The sequence below is a fragment of the Pelecanus crispus genome, chromosome 7, assembly GCF_030463565.1.
Source record: "Pelecanus crispus isolate bPelCri1 chromosome 7, bPelCri1.pri, whole genome shotgun sequence".
Taxonomy (NCBI): Eukaryota; Metazoa; Chordata; class Aves; order Pelecaniformes; family Pelecanidae; genus Pelecanus; species Pelecanus crispus.
In genome coordinates this window covers 3,206,526-3,230,281 of record NC_134649.1, presented here as the reverse complement: position 1 = coordinate 3,230,281, position 23,756 = coordinate 3,206,526, and the positions used below count along the sequence as shown (strand labels likewise).

Sequence of the window (23,756 nt, the reverse complement as noted above, 5' to 3'; positions counted from 1 at the left end):
TCTCCTCTCCTCTCCTCTCCCCTCCCCTCCCCTCCCCTCCCCTCCCCTCCCCTCCCCTCCCCTCCCCTCCCCTCCCCTCCCCTCCTCTCCTCTCCTCTCCTCTCCTCTCCTCTCCTCTCCTCTCCTCTCCTCTCCTCTCCTCTCCTCTCCTCTCCTCTCCTCTCCTCTCCTCTCCTCCCTTCTCCTTCTCCTTCTCCTTCTCCTTCTCCTTCTCTTCCATTCTAATTTGTGTTTTTAAAAGTGAGCGCCACGTCAGCAGAACTTTTCAGCAGGAAGAGGTAGAAAGCAAAGTGCTTTGGAAGAGAAAAATCTCCTTGGAAAAAGAGTTTTGCAGGGAATATTCAGCCGTAGTGAACAGAACTGATCACTACCTGAAGCCTTGGGATTTATTTGGGGCACGAGTCAACAGGAGTCCTGGGACTACATCTCAGCTGTGCAGGGAAATGAGTCAAGTTGCTTTATGCTGAATAATGAGCATTGCTGCCCAACATTAATCCTCTGGCTTTCATTTCTATTCAGACAATTCCACACTGTTGTGAGAGCACACAGAGAGAAAAGTAGAAAGGAGAATCCAGCCAAAAGACCGGACAATGCCTGGTCCTTCTGCATCTGGTAGGTGGAAGGCTTATCCTTTGTTCCTCCTGTTATCAAACAGTTTATCTTTATTCATCATTTGCTCTTCTACAAACAGAAACAACATCTCCCTGGTTTCCTTAGGGCACTAACTTCCCACAGGAGGGGAGCCACGCTGAGGCTGTGGCTGGGGGCTAGGGGCGGAGGGGAAGGCTGGAGATGCGTTAAGTCCTGGTTTGAAGGGGTGGAGGTTTCGGGGGGGTGGGAAGGGAGAGCACAGGGGGATGTCTAGTCTGGGGAGCCGAGGTGCTCAAAAGAGAGAGCAGGGGATGAGAGGGAATCTGATCTTTGGAAAAGGACCCCATGTTGTCGGAGGCCAGCTGGGAGCCTAAGGCTTCACTTGAGAGCTCAGCATGCTCTGAGGGCCTCTGCACCACAAGTTTGTACCATAACAGCACTGTCGAGCCCTCAGTGAGAAAGGCGAGAAATAATATTGCTACAAATCAGATTTTCTCTATTATTCTCAGAACAAGAAAGAATAGAGTTCTGCAAGGTGGCACCTCTCTATGGACCTGTCTCCTGGTTTTTTGCCTCATAGAAACTATTTATTGTCTTTTACGATTATTTATTGCTATAGTTTAATATTGCAGACATGACTGAATGGGTTTCTTTACACCTATAAAATTAATATCGTATATGTTAATTTTCAAGGCAACCTCATAAAATGTAATTTCCAAGTATGTTTCTGGCAATTACTGGTAGAAGAGGTTAGGCACATACTGTTGTGACTAAGAATGATCAAATTTTGTGAGTGTCATATGTTTCATCATAAATAGTGTTTTACCGACTAATTAAAACAATTCATCAGCTTAACAAACTACCATCCATGAAATTCTTCTGACAAAGCAGTCCCTGAAATTATGGTTGTTCACAAAGCACCTCTTAACATTCAGATGAAAATAATAAAAGCTCATTTTTCCCCCCTCTGCGTCTATTAATCATTACCTAATAGGAGCAGAAAGCTAAACATTAAAGAAATATTTTAAAGTGGATTTTTTGTTTCTCTATTTTCACTACTACTGCATGTATCATACAGTTCCATGAGAACTGCATCTGTTGGCTAAATTAAATCTTTCAAACATAATATATGATCATGGTAGTTTGAATCAGTCTATGACAATTCAATTGAAAATACTATACTCAGTAAGAATTTTTCCTCCAAGGTTGGCTCCTTCATCAAAACAGACAGCTTTTTTGCATAGGATGCAAGATATACATTAAACTAAAAATCATCCTAACACGCACTAAAATGAGAAGCAAGAACCAAACCGGCTTTGCAGAAGAGTTTGCAGAAGGCAGGGGGCTTGGACTCCAAAACAAGGTCCAGTAGAAGATTGAGACCATATTCTGCCCCCCTAAAGCTTTTTCCACTCCTTTATGAGGCTATGAGCTAGGAAAAGTCCAATGCAGATGTTTGGGTCCCTACATGCATACAATCTTCCCGCTGAAGCAAGAACAATTTTATTATCAGACTAAGCATATCAGAGTTTTCTTTTTCTCCCAGGCCAAGCACCTGTAGTCCTTCAGTACTTTGAAATCCTTACCTTTTACTGTCTTACAGAGTGCTGGCATTGCAGGATTAGGAAAAACCCTCCACATTAAATTCCACAGTTACGGTACCCACAACAATAGTTCTGGGTAGGTAGCAGCAGTTGGTGAATAGACCGTACAGCAGGGGAAGGGAAACTTCTTGACAGTAGCAGAACAAAGCTTTCCAAAGCTTTTGGCAAGCCAAACATCAACACACACCATAGCATTATGGCAGCATAACAAGCAAAAGGACCTCAAACCTACACAGCTAGGTCTGAAATGAGGTTGCAGGCAACGTCCAACCAGGGGACGGAAGAGATGCCTCAGATACAGAGAATACAACGCCCTGAATCACCAACACTTGTTTGACAATTAACGTGCCTGATGCAGTGGCAACTTGAAGATGGCTGTGATTTAGATGCTTAACCGAAATTCAGAAGACAGCTGTTCTCTTCCCAATCCTGCCACTGAATCTTGGCCACGTAACTTACTCTTTCTGCCTTCATCTTTCCCATCTGTAAACTGATGCCTTTCTTCCTTTGGAATCCTTTTTAAGATCTGCAGCTGGTATCACTAAACAGTACTAAGTTTTTATTATTAATTTTTTTTCTAGTCTGATATGTACGAACTATTCCAGTAATTAAAGTCATCAGAGTTACATACTAAATATATCGCAGCTCATGATGTAGAAATAGTATATGTACGCAGGTACATGTGAGTTAAGAATGCTTCTCTCATTATATTGGTATTCTGTAAAATTTCATTCTGTTTAAACTATGTACCTAGACATACAACTATAGCTAGGAAACTCAACGATCATCTGGCCAGCCATCCATCTATGCATCCAGTCTATCCAGTGAGCTAAATGCTAGCTGCATTTGAAAAGTCTGAGGCACTTAATGGCAAATGTGCTAAAGCAAAGAATAGGAAATACAGTTAGCAATGTGAATTTCTCGTGTAATTCTCCCCTTCTTGTTCTGAATGCACCTTTCAAGGTCAGGAGTCCACGTGACATTTTGCCAGCATGGGGTGCAGCATGTGTAAGGCACTTCATGCCACCAATAAACTGAAACTAGGAGACACAAACAATTCCTCTGGAGAAGGATCAGTTAGCGGCTGGGTAAGACAATGAGAGGCCTCTCAAAGGATCCCAGAAGGCAAACCCGCTAACATCTGCTTTCCAACCACTTGCTGCAAGCAGGAAGGGAACCTTACACTCTTGAAAGAGTTTGGCAGTGTTATACATTAGTATTTTGCATTGAATCTTAACAACTTTTATTTCTTCAAACCTCTTGCATAACAGGAAGGAATAGTGTAGAAAACCTAGAGTGAATGCAAGCAGCCAAGTGTTTCTCCGGCACTAGGCCAAGTAGAGGTGGAAACTGGAAGCTGTCCACAGCACACAACATGGCATGAGAAGGAAATTGTTCCATGGCTCTTGCTGCAGTTTGGAAGCTGCTGTACGGTCCCTGGCTTTTGAGCCACATTTACAGCAATAAAAGATTAATTTTTTAAAAATTTACTAGCTGAACTGAAAAACAGAAAGTCATTTTTAACCTTTACATTTTTTAAGCATCTAATTTTGAGGAAATCTGAGGAAACCAGGTAATTTAACTTTCTTAAGGCAAATTGGGAAAAGAAATGCTTTAGACAGCATAGTCTGTTCCAAATTCTGAACTTGTTCTCCACACATCTTTTGGCCAAAATAACAACTTCCCAGTGAATTTCACGACTTTCTGTTTATACACTAGCACCAGTCATCTCATCTTAATTAACAGCAACCCCGATCCTTTTTTAACAGTATTTTCTAGCTTTTAGTGTTGATACTATATTCAGTCTCCCTTACTAAAATGCCCTCTTGCTTTTAAAGAAGTAGCCACAATGAGACTGTAGGGCCACTACTTCAGTCCAGGATGTCTTCAAAGCCAGCCTCATTCAAGCACATAATTGATTTAAATCAAGGCAAAACTTCATGTAAGGTCCATGGAGTTTTTGCTAGGACAAAGGAAATGGCCTCAAGCTGTGTCAGGGGAGGTTTAGATTGGATATTAGGGAAAATTTCTTCATGGAAAGAGTGCTCAAGCATTGGAACAGGCCACCCAGAGAGGTAGCGGAGTCCCCATCCCTGGAGGTGTTAAAAAAACAGGCAGATGTGGCACTCTGGGACATGGTTTAGTGGGCACGGTGGTGTTGGGTTGACGGCTGGACTGATTATCTTAGAGATCCTTTCCAACCTTAATGATTCCTAGTTTTACTTTCATTAAAAAATAATCCAGCCACCAAGCCAGGAAACATGAAATTGTTTAGTGGTGGACTTGGTAGCGTCAGGTCAGTGGTTGGACTTGATGATCTTAAAGGTCTTCTCCAACCTCAACGATTCTATGATTCTATTCTATGATTCTATGGTCCTTCCAAACTTTTCAGTGTTGAGGCAATAATTAGAGCCTTGGGAGATCTATCCATTTCATTAGACTTTGTCACAGCAGGAAAGTGTCAAGGCTTAAGAGGTCACCGTGTTTTCCTTCCCTTCTCATGTCTCTGACCTGGGAAAGACATTACTGAAGGCTCCACACATTGGCTCCACACCAGTGTTCAAGGAGGGTGAGTGGCTGAGACTGTTCCAGCTAGTCAGTTCCCTCTCTGCTTTTCAGAAGAGCAAGCCAGGATTATGCCTTTCTTACTGTTGTAGACTGTCTCAACATGGGGTTTTGCATGGGGAAGTTTTTTACAGGTGTATCCTTTCCTGTGGAAGGACAGTCCGAGTCACCGGTACATTCTAAATTACCTAATTCTGGGGTTGTTCAAAAGTCCTGTACAAAGTGCCTTTCAGCGTGCTTTGATGCAGAAATTATTGGATGATGTTCTTCATCCATTACTATGCAGGAGCTTAGACTAGATGATCACACTGGTCTCTTCAGATATTAAAATAGATAGATCTATGAAAATAGAAAAGCTGATTGCGTATTTCTTAATGTTCCTCCCTAACCTGCTCCTCAAAGCCCCCAGAACTTTCCATTCCAGCCAGCAATCCAATAACCAGATCAAATGAGTCAAAACCACTGACATAAATAAGCAAGCTTCCCTCACCTTCTTTCAAGTGTTTATATAATTATCCTGCTGTCCTGGTTTCAGCTGAGAGAGAGTTAATTTTCTTCCTAGTAGCTGGTGTAGTGCTGTGGTTTGGATTTAGCATGAGAATAATGTGATAACACACTGATGTTTCAGTTGTTGCTAAGCAGTGTTCACACTAAGTCAAGGACTTTTCAGCTCCCCATGCTCTGCCAGGGGCACAAGAAGCTGGGAGGGGGCACAGCCAGGCCAGCTGACCCCAACTGCCCAAAGGGCTATTCCATACCATACGGTGTCATGGGCAGTATAGAAACTGGGGGAGTTGGCCAGGGGAGAGCGATCGCTGCTCGGGGATGGGCTGGGCATCGGTCAGCGGGTGGTGAGCAATTGCATTGCGCATCACTTGTTTTGTATATTCTGTTATCACTATTATTATTATTATTTTCTCTTCCTTTGCTGCCCTATTAAGCTGTCTTTATCTCAACCCACGGGTTTTACTTTTTTTCCCCAATTCTCTCCCCCATCCCACTGGGGAGGGCAGGGTGAGCGAGCAGCTGAGTGGTGCTCAGTTGCCGACTGGGGTTAAACCACGACACCTACACACTTAGGTATGGCAACAAGTACCCGACAGTTTAAACTGCTTCTGGGGAAAATAGATGGCTGTCAGTAAATGAATCACTTTGGAAGACCACAGTTCCAGTAATGATAAAAATTCAGGGGAGGAATGGGAGGAGGTGGGTGGGAAGAGAAGTGCGCTGTATGGTACTGGTTAAACAATCAGTAAAAAGACTTGTTCGGAATATGGAGTGCCTTTGGAGAAGGTCATTTTCCATCAATCCTGACACTCCTCAGCTCAGAAATTGACAGCACTCTGAGGAGCTCATTGAAAAGTGGAAAGCTGAAATACCATGGATGAATGAAAAAACATTTACAGATCTACAGCTTGCTGATATCTCTTTGTTCCATAACAGCAGTGATAAGGTGTAGGAAAAAGGGAGATTTTATCAATGGAGAGACTAGACTCATTTATTAAGGCAACGGAGATACCATCTTAGCAGAGGATGCTGCAAGTGAAGCTGACGGAGCAGTGATGGGAGGGATGGCATCAAATGTATCTGTCGGGCAGCAAGCAGGCACAGGTCAGGTCCACGGTGTGTAAAAATGACCACATGCCCAGAAGAGAGCTGTGAGAGGATTCATCCTCCACCTTCTGAGCTCTCTCAAACTTGAGACCTCACCTTTCTTCACAGCTGGATGGTGCTAGTCTGTTCTTTCAGGAAGGATCTTCTGGCAAACTCCCAGAGCGTCTCCCAGGTAGTTCTTTGAGTAACCCAGGATGAATTCTGGCACCCTCAAACCCACTATCTTCCCCCACTTAGAAGACTACTAATGAATCGAGCACTTAGCTGAGAAACAGCAGCCAAGCTCAGCCTTGCCCATGGCTTGTAGTCCTTCCACTCTATTTACACCTTTCTGGGAAAATGGGCACACAAAGAGGTTTCTGCAGGCTAGGAGAGGGGGTGAAGATATACTGTGTCAGCTACTGTCCAAGAGCATATTCTCGGCCTCCAGTATACGTGAAGAACAGCTTTCACTGAGGAGCAGTTTACCTTCTATTTACCGCAGGTTTAAGTTGTGTACACTGGCAGGTACTGCAGAGTAGTGTGACATGCAGGAATTTACACCTTAGCTCACTCTGCAGTAATTCTTGAGACATCCCCTACCCTCAGTACAACATAACATTACGCTTTGGCGTATATGCTCAGCTCATGCCTTAGGGATGTTATTTTTTGCAATGACTTCACGATACACAAAATGATCAGAAGTGATAGAAGCCTGTTGTACAGAGCTACCTTTGAGGTGTCGAACACTTTGGATCCTCGCTGTCAAACCCAATAGACCTAGAGCTATCCTTCTGTAGAGGACTCGTATCATCAGAATTACAAGGCTTTTAAATAATCCATTGTGAGCTCCGGCTTTCACTCAAGCAAAACCTCACCACTCACAGTTGAACTTGAATTCAAAAGAAAGATCACCTGTTTATTTCCAAGACTGAGACAAATAGAGTCTATCTCAAGCACACAAACAGATTTGCCTGAAGTGTTTGTGCATGTGTATATGCGTGTGTGTGCATGCACACAAATTAGGTGGTACTGCTCGCATACATAATTGCGGGGAGTGTTTATATTTTAGCAGGCTGCAAGATTGCAAGGTAGGTTTGTCATCATCAGCAAGACAGTCAGGTCCCTACCTGTCTGGTTTAAAATTGAAGAATGTCCGTATCAAGGGCATATCTGCTTGGGCATCAATTATCCCCACCTCCCTCTGAAGCCTACACAACCCTGAATTGGCTATGAATGCTTAACAGTAATGGACATCAAAAAGGAGGAAATCAAGTGGGAGCTGAGGGGCTCAGCATCTGGCAGGATGGTAAGGAAATGTGGGCACTCTAGTCCATCAGAATAGCTCAGGCCAGGGTGCTTTTGCTGTCCAGGCTCCCTTTACTGCATGTGAGGGAGCGAGGAACCTCCAAATAGCAATTCCAGCAGTCAATAAACAAGGCAAGCAGTTACAAAAGGTAACAAACAGGATAACAGGGAAGACTCTGAAATTCCTCCTTTTTTCAGGGTTCGGAAAACTTATTCAAGCCTGCAAAAGAAAAGTAAATTCAACTCATGTTAGGTGCTCAAATTTGTGTGTGGCTCTAGCTCTTGGTAACGAGAACCTCAAGAATCAGATCTTAAAAAAAGCAAAAGGGAATAAAACATTGAAACCTGACCTTTTAAGTGAGGCTTATTCCATTTTAGGTATACTTCCCTGATATTTATTTTCCTGAATATTTCACACATACACATACTGAATGAAGAGCAAAAATAGGCACACATGAGAAGAGATGTCTATTTTGACAACGTCAACTCCGTTACAGTTCCATAGACTGACTTGGGGATATTGATTTCAGTCTATTTATACTTCTGCCTTGAGTGTTTTCAACAAGGTAATTTGCCACGAGACATAAACTGAAGCAAATTAGGTTTAATTTTGAAAGTCCCCTTGCTGCCTGTAGATCTAACAAGAAAACCCATGTCATAAAAAGAGCCAAAATGATGGATTTGAGTAAATATATCTATACTTTCTAAACTTCAGTGAGTTATTATACATACATATGGGCATCATATGATAGTTCTTATGCCTAGAAGACTGCAGTTACAGGATAAGGCCATATGTCAGATTGTTTCAGATTTTAGCAGCACTGTTTAAATAGTTAACAGATACATGCTTAGTAGCTGGCTGGACTGAGGGTTATGGTTCCAAACCTGAGGTCATTTAAATGAAACGTTGCAATCTACATGAACTGTCCATGTTCTTAATTAAAACCACAGAGAAAAAGGGAGTAGGTGTAGTTAATTGAATTTTTTCCCAATGCTTTTACTTGACCAGTCCCTGCACTAGTATATAATATGATGTACATACCTGAGAGTGTTGGTAATATTGCAAGGACATCTCTTGTTGCATTTGAGGCCATAAAACCCTTCTGGACACATTCTTTCTTGGCAATAAATCCCTTTGAATCCAGGGTCACACATACAGGCTCCATTTACGTGATAACACTTTGCACCATTTTGGCAGTCACATCTTTGGGTGCACTGAAAGCCGTATGTCCCAATAGGACATTCTTCTTGACACCTGCAACGAAATACGTGAAACAGGATCCAATCAAATGCTATAGTCTAGTCTGCTTATGACTTTTACACAGGAATGTTTTTATTAATGAATTAAGTACAAAATCATTGCTCATTTTTTTAAGTAATATACTGTGAACTGATGATATCATTGGAGTGATGGGATATCTTGGGCATGTAAATTGCTGTTAATTGAAAGTGCATTAATCTCTGTCCAATTATAGCCTGCAAAATTTGCATTAGTTAATATACCTTAGTTAACAAAGTGCATTCTTGTTTCCTGGACTTTGACAATTCCATTCATCAACCATAAGAAATTGATACAGAATAAGATACTTTATAAAAAAACCCCTCACCTGTTTGCTTTCTCTTTATTACAGAAGGACCGCGCACCTTCTTTAAAAGCATATGGTCCTCTTAGTGATAATGAGGATTGAAAGGGAATGTGGTCTATTAAGCGATATTGAGTAAAGAGTTCTCCAGCAACGTAGTTTTACTTTCCTTCTATGCTGTCATTGCACCAGCTCTATGCCAACTAGGAGAAAATATACTCCTTTGTCTTTTGTGTGCGTTCTGAGTAACTAAAGCTCAAACTTGCTTTTCATCTTTTACTCCAGGGATGCTCAGCAGTATAAAATCTCAAGACAAATCACTTTCACGCTCCTTAGTGTAGTATCTTCTCCAAAATTGCCAACATTTTTAATATTTGATACACATAAAAATGGAACCTGTAAACACTATACACAGATTGTTTTAAATTGCGCCTTCCATGCACTGTTTAAAGTATTTCCCTCCAGGATACATTATGAGATCCACCAAAAAGTCTGTTTCATTGTCCTACACAACCCATTTAAGTGTTCGTAATATTTCCTACTTTGAAAAGCTCAACTAAGGTCCTAAAGAAAGCAACTGATTCTGTGCTTGACATAATTCAGTGGTTTCAAAATTCTGCAATGAGTCAGTACTACAGTTTACATGATCCACCGTGAAATGCAGATAGGCCTTTTCAGTTAATAAAAAAGAAAAAGAAGCGCAGAAAAGCCCAATTCCCTTATCGCATGGATGCCAGATATTGGAAATTGCCTATCAGCATTAATTTAATCCTGAGCATTGATTAAAGTGTACACTGTAAACTCAGCGGATAGAGGCGATTGTTAAATGCCTTTCTGCAGGTCATTTCACAGCTGGCAGGTGAGAGTTAATATAATGATCAGTAATAAAAGATTAATGTGTGATGCAAGCCAGGCACAACTGCAATGAACACAGTCAGTATATAAGAAGAGCATTACTTTCGCAGCTTCAGATTATCACATTTTACTAAAAATAAATGAAGAAAGCAAAAGGCCTAGCTAGTGATTTAATTGCAGCAAGCATCAACACAGTTCCCAGTTATGCAATCCAAGTTCAGGAGTTCACAAGAGACCCAAAGAGAGAGGAGCCGGTGACAAAAAGGAGGAGAAAGGGCCCGGCGAATCGCTGGCGGTACTGGCTGCGAGCCCTGCTGCTCTCAGTGCACTTCAGCTGCAAAGGAAGTAACCAGCAAAGAATGGGTCGCAATAGGACTGAAACACTTAAAGCAAATGAAATGCAATGAAGAACATATTAAGATGCCTTATGTCTCCATTGCTGTACACAGCTCTACTAGTTAGCAGGAGAGCACTGTACTCGGCGAGATGAATACTTAGTCAATAGTGCACTATATCATTCTATATTTATAGAAGATGAAGCATTACCTAGCAGGGAGAAAAGCATCTGGAAATGAAATATTGACGACCTAATCCATTTACATAATTAGCCTTTTTCTACTAACAATTTAACCAACTTATTTATTTGGAGATCAAGCAGCTACCGCTAATGAATTTTATACAAAGAATACTAATAATGACTCCTCTGGAACATAAGAATAATCACAGCAGGAATTAGCTTTCTACTTAAACATCTTTCCTTTGCAACATATCAATCTAATGTGTCCATAGCACCATTAACAACCAGATACATTGTTCAATTAAATTACAAAATGAGCTGCTAAGCCCTAGTTATGTTTCTTGTTTAATTTACATTGCTTTCTGCCTATCTGGGGAGATTCGTATTATAATATCCACTGAACTTTAATATGTACTATAATTATTTGGGTTGGGATAGGATAATATGGCTGTCACCTGTAGAATTAATGGAAGCAATTTCACAAAATATTAAACATAAGACAGGCTGCTTAACAGATGAACTTAGTACATACACCTACATTTTTTCCACATAAATTTTTTTCATGGAATAATGCTGTAAAGTTTTTTAGGCTTTTCTGTTTGTTTGTTTTGAAACAGTGATCACATTTATGTAGCACAGACAAATATTAAAAGCCATCCAAAATATGCTAACCTGGAGATTGCCATTCTGTTGATAGAAGATACGTGTACAAACACAACAACAAGAGAGTAAGTCTGCTCATATTGTTATAACAAATGTGGTATTTATTCTGTTAAGATTCAATCTTTAGGTTTAATGGCAATATGGAAAACAAAGCTAAAACTGTATGTTCGCTTTTCCTGCCAGCCACTGAATTCTTAGACACCTCATCCTCAGCTTCTAACTGTGCTTCTGCTGTTACTCCTTTCCAGTTTGTAAAACATACATTTACATGACATATCCAGTCATTTTAGCAGAGCACAAACCTTCCTGGAGTTATGAATAGCACTTGCCCATTTCCTAGATATTTAGTGCAGTGCCACTCCCTGGAAAACAGGTAGGGAACAAAGCGTGGCAATTACACTTACATAGACCTTTATGAGCATTTCATCTCCACAAATATTTATCTAACTATATGTTATTATCTTCTGCACAAGATGATGAACTGTAGTATTGTATAGTACTTGCTGACAATTTAAAAGGAAGATAGTAGAGAAAGTGTGTTTATGTTTTTATTGTTGTTATTCACAATATCTGTTATTATTAAGAAATTTTTTTCAGTGCCTTGTAAAATTTTTAAGAAAACATTATTTTGTTATGCAGCAGCATTCTCTTGCTATACTTGCAATTATACTGTAACACTGCAACAGTTGCGTGAGATCCAGAAAGTAAAATAGACTTTAAGTTAAAATGGTGCTGACTAATCTGTCCCATTGTCCACGCTGTATGAACACATAACCAAGGAAAGCAATTTAGAATTTAAAGACCTTGTGCCTGCTCCTGCCCGTGCTGAAATCAGTGGGCAATCTACCGTTAGCTAACTGTAGTTAACAGCAGGAAAGGGTATGCGTGCCTGTTTGGAGCAAACCATCACAGGCAATGCGCTCTCCCAGCCCAAGTGAGAGGCAGAACTCCAATTGACTATAACTGGCCTAAGGTTTCACTTCCCTTATCGAAGGCTGATTAAAGGCTGATAGATAAACACGTTTTAGCCTTCTGAGAACCTGACTGAAAGATGGGAATTTCTAGGTTAATACAGTTTTTCCCTGCTGCTAGAAAAGCTTTCTGAACTGCCCGCTTACCTAACTTCCTCCTGTTCTCATTCATCCTTCCACACGCCTGCATTTCTGCTCTTCTGCCTCTCCCTTCAGTGTCTGTCTTTTACTTCCCTGCTCCAGGAGGGGGAAGGTGAGCCATGCCTAAGGGTTTTGCTTGGGTGCAGGTCCACAGTGAGACCTTCCCTTGGATTCTTTCCCACCTCTTCCAGCTGATCATGCCTTATTTTCTCCCTTCCTGCTTCCGTCTTCCCCAGCCACATCTCAGAGTCCAGATCTCTCTCACTTTTCTCCAAGTACAGATGTGAAGCGGCCACACTCCCACTGTGCTCAAGTACAATTCTTGTGAACTCTTGTCAGGTCTGCCCTGTAGTGCCTCCTCTGCTCAGTCTCTCCCCAGGCCGCCTTCTCCAACCCCTCTCCAAGGGGGAGCAGCGGCAAAGACCTCTGCCTTTGTCAGCAGGCAGAACTAGGTCTTCTGCTTTCTACTTGCCATCTCCTTTCCTCATCCCCAAAGGTCCTTCCTCTGCTCTTACTGCTGGAGTGTGTAAGTGTTGCAGGCAGTTCAGGAGCTCCATTCCTGTTCTTTCCCCGTGCCACATGCCTGTAGCAGAGCCAGCTCCTCTGCTGCATGTCCTCCCTCGCGGCTGGGGGCTGTATTGGCAGCTGAGCAAAGAAGCTGGCTCAGCTGCAGGCTGCTGGCTGGGAGCTCCCGACAGCTCTGACGCTGTTGATTCACCTACAGCCAGAAATCGATCTGGCTCGGCAACAACCAATGGAGGAGACCTGGAGGGCCTCTGTCAGCCTTCCTGAGCACGACCAGGACTGGGGACGGCTTGCGATTGAAGTGTGGTCACCAGTATAAGTGTCCAGGCTGCACAGTTGCTTCCTTTAGTGAAATTGTCTCCAAAAGGAGAGAAAGAGAAAGCTTCGGTTAGCAACAGTAATCATATGGTACCCTATGGCTGAAATCAGTGTCTCCAGATGGAGGATGGGGGAAGAGAGACACACTGATGTCTTCTCCACTAAATTAATTTGAAATAATTAGTATTTCCACCATATTCAACCACATGCAAATCCTGACATAATCTCCAGAGCCCCCTCCAATTACCACTGTTGACAAAATGGAAACAAGGAACTTCCACGTTTAATGGGAAAGAACATGGCCTTCTGAACCCCAGCAGAGTGTTGAAGGTTGGTCTGTTTGTGTGCTATAAAGACTTGCCGATTGTACAATGAAGCAAGAAATGAGAAATTCCAATGAGCTTTGCTGCATAAAAGTATAATTGTAGCATATGTCAGTATACTGATACTAGCTTGTTCTGGCTAATAAAAAAAGGGAAGATATAGGAGGAAGGGCTTTAGCATAGCATACACTATGAGCTGTGCCCACAGCTTCAGGAAACCCTGGTGACACAGTCCAACCCCCAGTGAAAAACGCGTATGAAAGCTTGTTTAACTGCAGCTTCCCCACCGTTGTTGGCCCTGCCGGCAGGATTAGCTGGAGGGCTAAGCCCACATGTCTTACAATCCCACCTTGACTTTGCTGTGTAGTCATTTTGCTAAATTCATGACACCTTTGTAAAACAATATCATCTGCTCTGATCGATTTATGGGTGAAGGCTCTTCTGTATAAATTTTGAGGATTTATCACCTTTTGTTGGTGTCTGAGATGGATCAGTGCTGCAGCAGCACAGAGGGGCTGTGCCAAACATTAAACTGCTGCATTGCTTACTCTTGAGGATATTAATGTGTATAAATATAGTTCATTTACATATCTTGTAAACATGTAATGCTCTCTATTAAATTTATCACTGTAAATATCTAAATTAAGTTTAATCCATTAAATTTTAAAAGTTGTATTAAAAAAACCTGTAAATGGAGAGCATTGCAATAAAAAGTAATAACATTGCCACATTTATAATGCTTGAACTGCTTCAGAAGGATGAACCTAATTGGAGCAATAGAAACATAACATCATTTTTCAGAGAGTGAGATCGTCCTAGAAGGGATATAAATATTGCCAATTCATGGTTAAAACTAAAGGCTATGGGGTTTTGATTTTTACCTGTCTCCTATATAGCCAGCTGTACAGACGCATTTTCCTGTCACGGGATCACAGTGTCCTCCGTTGTGGCATGGACAGTCCTGGCTGCAGTTAATTCCAAATGTTCCAGGAGGACATGGTTGTGCACACACCAGCCCCTGGTAAGGTTGCAGAAAGAGCAATATTTCAGTCAACATTCATAACGCAATAAATTTCTATATGCAGCTTGGATGTTTATTGTCCTTCTTGCTAAAACTAGATCTAAGTGTAGCAGCAATATTTTTTCCATTTAAGATGGGCTAAAGACAGTCTCAAAATTCTGCTACCAGAGTAAATGCCTGTCTACCCTATATCCAGAAGGGATTTTTCTCACCACTGTACAGTCACTGATAATTCTTTTCTTTGGATCTCCCCTGTAAACTGCAGCTGGGGTGGCAGGATATTCACCGCCCCTTGAGTAGACACAGGAAGGCTTGGGAGAGGTTAAAGGCAACCAGAGCAGGCTACAAAGCTGAATATTATATTTTGTAAAATAGAAAGGAAAAGAAAAGAAAAGAAAAGGAAAAGAAAAAGAAAGAAAAGGAAAAGAAAAGAAAAGGAAAAGAAAAGAAAAGGAAAAGAAAAGAAAAGAAAAGAAAAGAAAAGAAAAGAAAAGAAAAGAAAAGAAAAGAAAAGAAAAGAAAAGAAAAGAAAAGAAAAGAAAAGAAAAGAAAAGAAAAGAAAAGAAAAGAAAAGAAAAGAAAAGAAAAGGAAAGAAAAGAAAAGAGAAAGGAAAGGAAAAGGAAAAGGAAAGGAAAGGAAAGGAAAGGAAAGGAAAGGAAAAGGAAAGGAAAGGAAAGGAAAGGAAAGGAAAGGAAAGGAAAGGAAAGGAAAGGAAAGGAAAGGAAAGGAAAGGAAAGGAAAGGAAAGGAAAGGAAAGGAAAGGAAAGAGGAAAGGAAAGGAAAGGAAAGGAAAGGAAAGGAAAGGAAAGGAAAGGAAAGGAAAGGAAAGGAAAGGAAAGGAAAGGAAAGGAAAGGAAAGGAAAGGGAAAAGAGAAAAGAGAAGAGAAGAGAAGAGAAGAGAAGAGAAGAGAAGAGAAGAGAAGAGAAGAGAAGAGAAGAGGGAAAAGAGAAAAGAGAAAAGAGAAAAGAGAAGAAAGAGGAAAAGAGAAAAGAGAAAGAGGAGAAGAGAAAAGAGAAAAGAGAAAAGAGAGAAAAGAGAAAAGAGAAAGAGAGAGAAAGAGAGGAAAAGAGAAAAGAGAAGAGCCTACCCTGCTAAGTGTCACAAAGTGAACCTTTGGGAAGAGGGGGGTCTGTTAGAAGGCCTGCACAAGGGAGGGTGTCGTTCTGCTAGCTGTGACAGCCTAGGATGAGCTCCCCTGTTCAGACAGCCCCACTTCAGCCAGCCATGGAGACAACCAAATCCAACTGCTGGAGGAGTCCTCCACTGCTCTTCAGACCCTACCTACTTCATTCCCTCTGCTCTCATCCAGCCCCCACACTCATCTCTTCAGGCAGCACAGAATGGCATCTGCCAGTGCTTTGTCCGAGCCACGGAGGCGGCAGGGTGGGAACGACAGGCTGGGATAGTCGCAGAAAGCCATCAGCGATGACATAGAAGCAATTTGACTTTCCACATCAGCAGTACAGCAGCCTTTTGGCCAGAAGAAGTGATTTTGCAGTGGAATAACTGCCTGATCCCTGAAGACCGTGTAGATGCATCATCCGACATCCTCCCAGATCCTTCTCCCCAACCTCGGAGCCATATCTCAGTCCCTGACCTGCCTCAACTCCACAGCTCAGGGGCTACCTCCTTCCCTCATTTTATGCTCCCAGCCCTCTGCTCTCCTGCCACTTTATTCCAGTCCATCCAAAATCCTTGTTGCAGACTCCTTTGTAGTCCTCTCCTTCATCCAAACCCCAATCCCCATGACTGAGTTGTTTCCTCCTTCCTTCCCCCCTCTGCTTAACCATCCCTGAGAGTGACGAAAAGACAGACTGTCATTCTTGGTTGTGCACGCTGGTGCTGCTCATCAGGAAAAGCAATTGCTGGGCAAGCCTTGTTCCAGCCGTTCAGCCCCAAGGCAGGGAGTGCTTACCATAGGTTGTGTCTTTGGAGAATTTATCTGCCAAACGCAGGGGGTTTTCCCCCCCAAGTATCACATAATGTCACCTGCCAAGTATCAAGGCCTTACAAGGATTTCCTGAGACTTTCTTAGAAGTTGTTATGAATGTTTTTTTTTCTGTGAGCAAACATAAAATCTGAGGCTGGCATCCAGCTGAGTAACTTCAGCCAAAATAAGTCTGCTGGCAGTGCTGTGATCTGAAGATGGGGTCCCGTAATGGAATATGTTTGGCAACTCTAGCAAGTGGTGCTGCTGCCAGCGCCACGCACAGTGCGCCGTGTTTGACAGAAACGCCGTTTCTCTGTCCCTGTTATTATTTTGTTTTAATCTCTCAGAAGCCTTATTCCTCTAACCAAGCCCCAGGGGCTCTGAGTTTTGAACAAGGCACAGATTAGACAAAACTTACACAAAACATAAACCAGGAACATAATGGCTGCTTTCACTCCCTGGGGTTCTCGCTCAATGGTTTGGGAAGTTTAGCAATATCAACAACCCCAAAGTGGAGAGGCTGCTCTTCCATGTAATCGTAAAACAGATACTTCAAGCCTTTCCTAACCAGTGATAGGTGGCTCCTTGGCCGTAAAATAGACAGGTTGGCCTCGGTTCAAGAACATTTGGATTACAGCATTAAAAAACTGGTGTCTCTGGACATGAGTAATACACAACACTATATATCAGAAAATGTAAGTATCCATTTATCTTGATAATAAATACTTTCTCCACGTCTCAAAAGGAACAGGATTTCTATCAACAAATGATGAGAAAGCAATACTCTGATGCATCCCCCCAGAGCCAAGAGAATCTTTAGGCATACTTTTTGCATTAATATGTACTAAGGGAATCCAAAACATCCCTCTCTGGAGGATCAAATGTCAGACCAACGTTTTCTGCTGCTTAGACATCTAATCAGTAAAGTTCACCCCATCAGCACCTTTTTTCAGGCCCCGATCTCATCAGTTGCTGCTTTTGACATTGTTTGCTATAGTACTACCATTCTGTAGTACAGAAAAGATCTTTCTCCGCTCCGTTTTCTCACACCCCCCCGTGTTTAAAATCCACACAGAACGAAAAATAGACAAAAATACAAATGGAAGTTGCCTCATAAAGCCCAGAGGCAATGAGAAAGAAGTGATTAGCAGAATGTGCTGTATTAACACGGTACCACGATGCAGAGCCTTGAGAACAGGATCTGGGACTAAACAGGGGTGTGTTGCCAGTGACAAACATTCTGTCATGTAAGGAAAGATTGCTGCTTTCCTGAGCACGGAGATCTAGCCCTTCAAAAGTGTTGCTGAGAAGCATTGTAAATGCTAAATTTAACTTCTCTCCCCACTTCCTGAGAGTGCTTGGAGTATTTAATACTGCAAATGAGAAAGATGTATAGAATTAAACCTGTAAATTGTTAATGAGGCCCTAAAGCAGCCACCCACTAACTCCCACAGCCGCAAAGACACAGAAGTGGAAAAAGCCCAACATCGTAGTATGCTGGAAGCTACATTTTGTTGACTAGTTCAACAATATATGCTGTTAGCCATCATCTTCTTGGTGAAAAACCCATGGGACAGTAAAATCTCACAGGATACCGTTTGTATAACTTGTTGCGCTTCTGGGCGAGTCTGCACTGGGTGGGAGGAAGCAGGAGGAAAGAAATATTACAAGTAATAAAAGAACCAGGCTTTGAAGACGGCAGATCCAAGGAAGAACCTAAGAACCCTAGAATTTCCTCCTATTCAACTTATTGCTTCCCCTTGCATGTCCCACAGGCAACCAAGCCCCTAAGGGAGCTGAGTTGCTGTTAATAAGCCTGCCCTAGGAAAGGATAAAAGTCTCAGCTCATCCAGCAGCAATAAAATCCAAGTGGATTTGCACTTGTATAAATCCAGGGAGAATTCTCTCCTTCCAACATGATGATATATTCAATAGATACGTGCAGTCTCAAGCCTCAAAATCAGCAAGTACAATTCCTGATGTCAAAGAAAGACTATCCATGGTGTGAAATAAAATGAATGCTGTCTAGCAATCCCATCTCGCTTGCTCGTTTACAGCCCACTCATGTCTCACTTCCCAAACTGTTCCAACCACCAAGAGTTAAAAATATAGCATGAAAAAATATTTTTTTCTCTCTCTGTGTACTGAATTACCAGCTTTTCATTAAAACCCTGGAGAGACCCTTTATACTTAAAATCTCAACATTTACAAGCTGAGTGCTTTTACTTATAATTTCAGTTTCTTTCCCCAGAATACTTGATCTCTCTCTTCAATTTTCAGTTATGCTTGTTTCAGACATCAGTTGTTAACTCTAGGGTTTCTCTGGGGACAGAGCAGCCGACAACACAGTTTTCAGGAAAGTCTCTCTGGGCCACTAAAAATGCAGAGAAGAAACTCCAAGCTGTAAGGAACAGGGCAGAAGTGGGCCAGAATACATGGCCATAGATGCTGTGCGGCCCCAGTGCTGTGGTTCTTCTTTTAGGGTCTATGCTGCATCCTAAAAGACCTCTAAAAAACCTCCTGCTCTATTCTGATATTTCTAGATCTCTTTAGCGATTTTTTTAACTTTGCAAAAAAACCCTCCTGATAAAATACAGGTAAGGAAGAGCACAGCAAAACAACTCATATCCTCAGAAATATTGGCATGCAGAAGGTAAGGGGGAGGTGAAAAAAATACCCTAAAAGTAATATTTTTATGGTAATCACTTTATTGATCACTTCTTAGGGGTAGTGCCAGAGTCAACTGATAGGCCCTCAAAAATATTTGAATTGCTTCCTTTATGCTTTAGCTCCAGTACACTTTAGGAAATTACCTTTTCTTTGTCTCCATTGAATGCCAGTTGAGGGTGAGGTGCCATATTCTTACTTAAGTTTCTGAAAAGTTTTGCCTGTTTTTGTCATTTGAAATGGAATTACATCATCACCACCTTTGCCATGACTGGCCAAGTTAGAAAGACTCTAACTCTCCAGTTAGAGAGAGGTTTTCTGTACACAGATTCCACCAAAAATATGGGCAGCAATGTTCTTCTCCTATGTTGCTGCCTGAGAGCCACCAGAATCCCACGGTTGGCACTTTTCAACTAAAAGCAGCTTTGTGGTCAAATGGAGGCAGCATTTGCTGTACTAATCTAAAGGAACATAAACATCTCTCTCAGCCCTTAAATGTTTTAACAGGTGTAAGGTCCACATCAGAAGCCATAGTTGCATGATGATCTTCAGGGTCTTCCACATACTAAAATAAAAAGTCACAGTACTTGTATGCATTAAAATTCAGCAAGATTGCCAAGAGACTAATTGTCAGATACAGGAAAATGCCAGGAAATTTAGTATAGCTAAATGGTATGTAGGCCGATGAGACTTGGCAAACCCCAAGAGAGTTAATTATTACATTATTGATAAAGTTGAGGACTTTTAAACTGTTTGGCCTTGCTTTCTTGACACAAAGGACTAAAGGTTAGGGCAATTTGCTCTCTCCAGTGCAACGCCTGCTGCAAGCACATCTATTGCAATCAACGGGAATTATGCCTGAGTAAGGACAGGACACTGAACTGGCCTCTGTGTCCTGTGTATAGTCCTGCTTTAACGACTGCCTGAATCACTGGATTCCCCCTGGCTTCTCCCTCCCCTCTCTCCTGAGGGGGAAACAGGACAGTGCTTTTGACAATGCTGAGCTGAACTTTGAGCTTTCTCTCCCCTGTGAGGGCAGTGTCTGAGGGTGCAGGGCATATTCCAAGGAACTGTAATTCAGAGACAAAAAAATTGTCTCTTCTCCCACACAGAAGTGTAATGAGTAGTCACTGCTTGGTTTACTGTTTGTTTAACTCATGGTGGTACCTACCAGTTGTAGACTGGTGGCCTGTCTGTGTAAGTGCTGTGCACACATAACAAATCGTGGTCCCTGTTTCAGAATTGTTAGAGCCTCGTGACAAGAAATAGCATCACAAGCACACAGGGAAGGCACCTGCTGAGACAGCGAGCAACTAACTTCCTATTCCAACCTCTAAATGAGGGACGAGTATGACCAAACTACACACCATCCATCCAGGAGGACAGGAGCACTCTCCAGTGATGTGGTGGCAGACTCCCCCATTCTGGCAAGGGCAGCGCAATTCACACTGAGCTCCGTGACTGCCTGGGGGACAGCGCTCTTCACACCTTTGTGGAGAGAGAAGAAACAAAAAACAAAGAGATCATTTAAAAGAACTTACAGGAAACAGTAAATGAGGAAAATCCACAATACAGGTCATCATGGGAGTCCTTATGCAAATTGCGAAACCTCAGTAAGCCTCAGCTGGCATTACCAATTAGCCAAGATTTCTTTTATTTCTGCTGGGGTTATTTATGTGCCATGGATCCAGTCCTGTAAGGCTGGTGCACGTGTGTAATCTTTATGCACGTACCAAATTCCACCCATCTCAGCTGGACAACTCATATCCATTAAAATAACCCAGGAAAGTAAGAGTTGCAGGATGAAGCCCTCCATGTGAATTATGTGACATGGCAATAAAAGAAGCTGCAAACAGAATAAAAGGATGGGATCAAAATGTTTGAAATTTCTCCAGTCACTACTAAATGTTAACATTTGCAGTGTATAATGGACTGGCAAGAACTCAGCATCGTTTAAAGGCTACTTAAGCTCGCTGGGTCTCTCTCAGTACTCATGGGGGGCCGGTGTAAGGCTGGTCCCTGCAAAAACCAGCGACTCCTACAAATGAAAAGTACATTGGTGCTTTTCAGCATCGCTTCTTTCTCTAATCCCAGGTTCTGAAACTACAGTAGGTTCTTCCCCTAACTGACTATCCTCTGATGAGGATGTTCATACAACGTATCGGTGGTTAGCCCTGCAAGTACTTACTGCTGAGAAATGACATACTAATGTCAATGGGACCACTCCTGATAGTAAGCAGAGTCTTTAACAGTGAGTGCTTCCAGGACTGAGGTCACAAGTCTATGAGGAAATGAGGTACTAAATAAAATATTCAAAAGGCATATCACTTATTTATGAGGGTTAATATTGTCTTTATTTTTTACCTTCCCCTTCATGCAGGTCAACAAATAATATTAGACAGCAAAAGTATTAAGTCACCTGTAATAGATCTCCAACCAAATTCAGTGACTAAATCCTCTTTCCCCCTTAAATAATTTTGAAAACCATAATTACTTCTGAAACTACTGAAAGATCCCTAATGAGAACTGATGTTACACTGTGGGCAATTTTAAACAAGGAACTATTGCTTGCTGTCCTAAAATTAATATGCAGATTTTGTGAATCCTACTGGTAAACTTTCAGTGTGGTGGATGGGGATTTAGCTACATGATTCTCGTTAAAGTTAATAGGAGTCACACCGCTAAATCCCTGCTCACTATGCTAAAAATTTACCCCCTAGATAGTAAGCTGATATAGTTAACAGTAATGCCTCCTCGGTTAGATTGAAAGTCAAATAAATTGGGAATGGTAAGTCCCATTTGATACTGCGCTGGACTGCTAATGAGTTGAATGTCCAATTGCTTATAAAAACTCAACTGTAATTTGGATTGTATTAACATCCTGAAATTAGGAACACGTACAGTTGTTGTACAAGCTGGAAAATACAATGGATTTTTAAGTCCACTTTAGCAGTAAATTTTATTTTGTTTTATCATGCAGACAGGTGTCATTAGCAGTAAAGGAGTTTTCCTTTATTTAGTCTCTCTGAAATTTCGTTACCTGATTTCTACAAAGGAAAGCGTATCATACAGAGATTGTGTAAATTTTGCCAATTACTCATTGCATTAAAAGCGGTCAAAGCAAGGCTGTTAAGTGATGCGGAGTAAAATACACCTATCATTGAACTTACAACACCCCCGTGTATCCGGGAGCACAGTGACATTCTCCCGTTTTATGGTCGCAGGTAGCTCCGTTGTGACACTGGCATTTAAACTGGCAGCCTTTGCCGTAGCTGCCGGGGTCGCAGAGCTCTTCGCAGCGCCATCCGCGGTAGCCGTCCGCGCAGACGCAGGCCCCCGTGATGGGGTTGCAGAGCGCCGCATTCTGACACTGGCAGCGGTTGCTGCAGTGGGGTCCCCAGTGCTCGCTATCGCAACCTGGAAAACATACCAAAACATATCAGGATGATTAGGAAAGCGTGTCGCAAGCCTCTCATCTCAGCCTCTTATGCTTAGGCTGGCGAGCAGGCAGCGGCACTGTTCGTACCAGGAGCATTCTAAAGGGCCCTCAGGCTTTCTAAAACTACCCCCCGATCCAGCAATGTGCTTTAGCATGCAAGGAGACAACACCGCGAGTTATATGCCTAAATTTGAGGACTTGTTTCACACCCTTATTGGATCAGGACCTAAATCTTTTAATATCCTGTTTCTTAGTGCTCTTAGATAGCTGGAAGGAATGAATTTATAGTGGAATTAGATGCAGAGGATCACATCCTGACTGCAGTGCAGTTAATGGCAGGTAGTATTGCCAAGCAAACCCTGTAGGTTTAATAATGTAATTAAATAATGTTTCTTTGCACTGCTCCCATAAGATAATAAATACGATAATCTAAAGAAGGCTTTCTCCTTTGGTGTTGCTTTTTTTTGTTGTTTGTTTGTTTGTTTTTCTGGAGTAAAGAGATGGTAGGGAAGAAAATAACACTGGAGGTAGGATTTCATGAGGCTGCTTAAGCCAGGCTTAGGGATGAAGGTATAGAGTGTGTATGTCAGGCGATTTCTGTGCTACTAACAGCGAGTACTAGCATTACAGAAGGGCCCCACACCCTATGGCCGTTGGCACGGAGGGGAAGTTCCCTACAGAAAGCATTAAAGCGCAGTGAGAACCCTTCACATGACAATCCTGCCTGATCCCTCCTCCTTGTTTGTGGACCATGTGCAGGATGAGAGAGGGAAGTCAGCATTACAGAAACAGCTTGATCCTGATGTGCTATAGAAACAGCAATCAGCACCTGCAAAACACCCGGTGAAGACGTACGCACACTAAACAGCTCCGAGCAGTCACCCAGGGGTTAAGGTTTCCTCGGTAAATGGTCAGCAGAAAAACAAGGATTTCTTCAGTAGTCCTACCTTCCGCTTAGTAGGTAGCCTTTCAATATAGCTATGTCAAAGGTGAAGAAAATCATCATTCTATTCAGAATAGAGCTGCTGGCAAAATCCCTGGTGAAGACACAGCTGCAAGATCATTTTCCAGGTACAGTTGGTTGTGCTCAGAGAGCTGGTTTCAGTTCTACCAACAACCCTTCTGCTAGCGTAAAATCCA

At 42.1% G+C, this 23,756-nt stretch overlaps 1 protein-coding gene across 2 annotated transcripts in view; it reads right to left on the bottom strand.

Moving 5' to 3' along the window:
• MEGF11 (multiple EGF like domains 11) overlaps positions 1-23,756 on the bottom strand; it is a 216,662-nt gene that overhangs the window by 83,940 nt on the left and 108,966 nt on the right. For both annotated transcript variants that reach the window (XM_075713468.1, XM_075713469.1), the window contains exons 5-8: positions 22,348-22,594; positions 20,545-20,665; positions 14,439-14,575; positions 8,704-8,916 (exon numbers count right to left, since the gene is read on the bottom strand). In XM_075713468.1, coding sequence (XP_075569583.1) covers positions 8,704-8,916; positions 14,439-14,575; positions 20,545-20,665; positions 22,348-22,594 — 718 coding nt within the window. The remainder of the gene's footprint in view (positions 1-8,703; positions 8,917-14,438; positions 14,576-20,544; positions 20,666-22,347; positions 22,595-23,756) is intronic.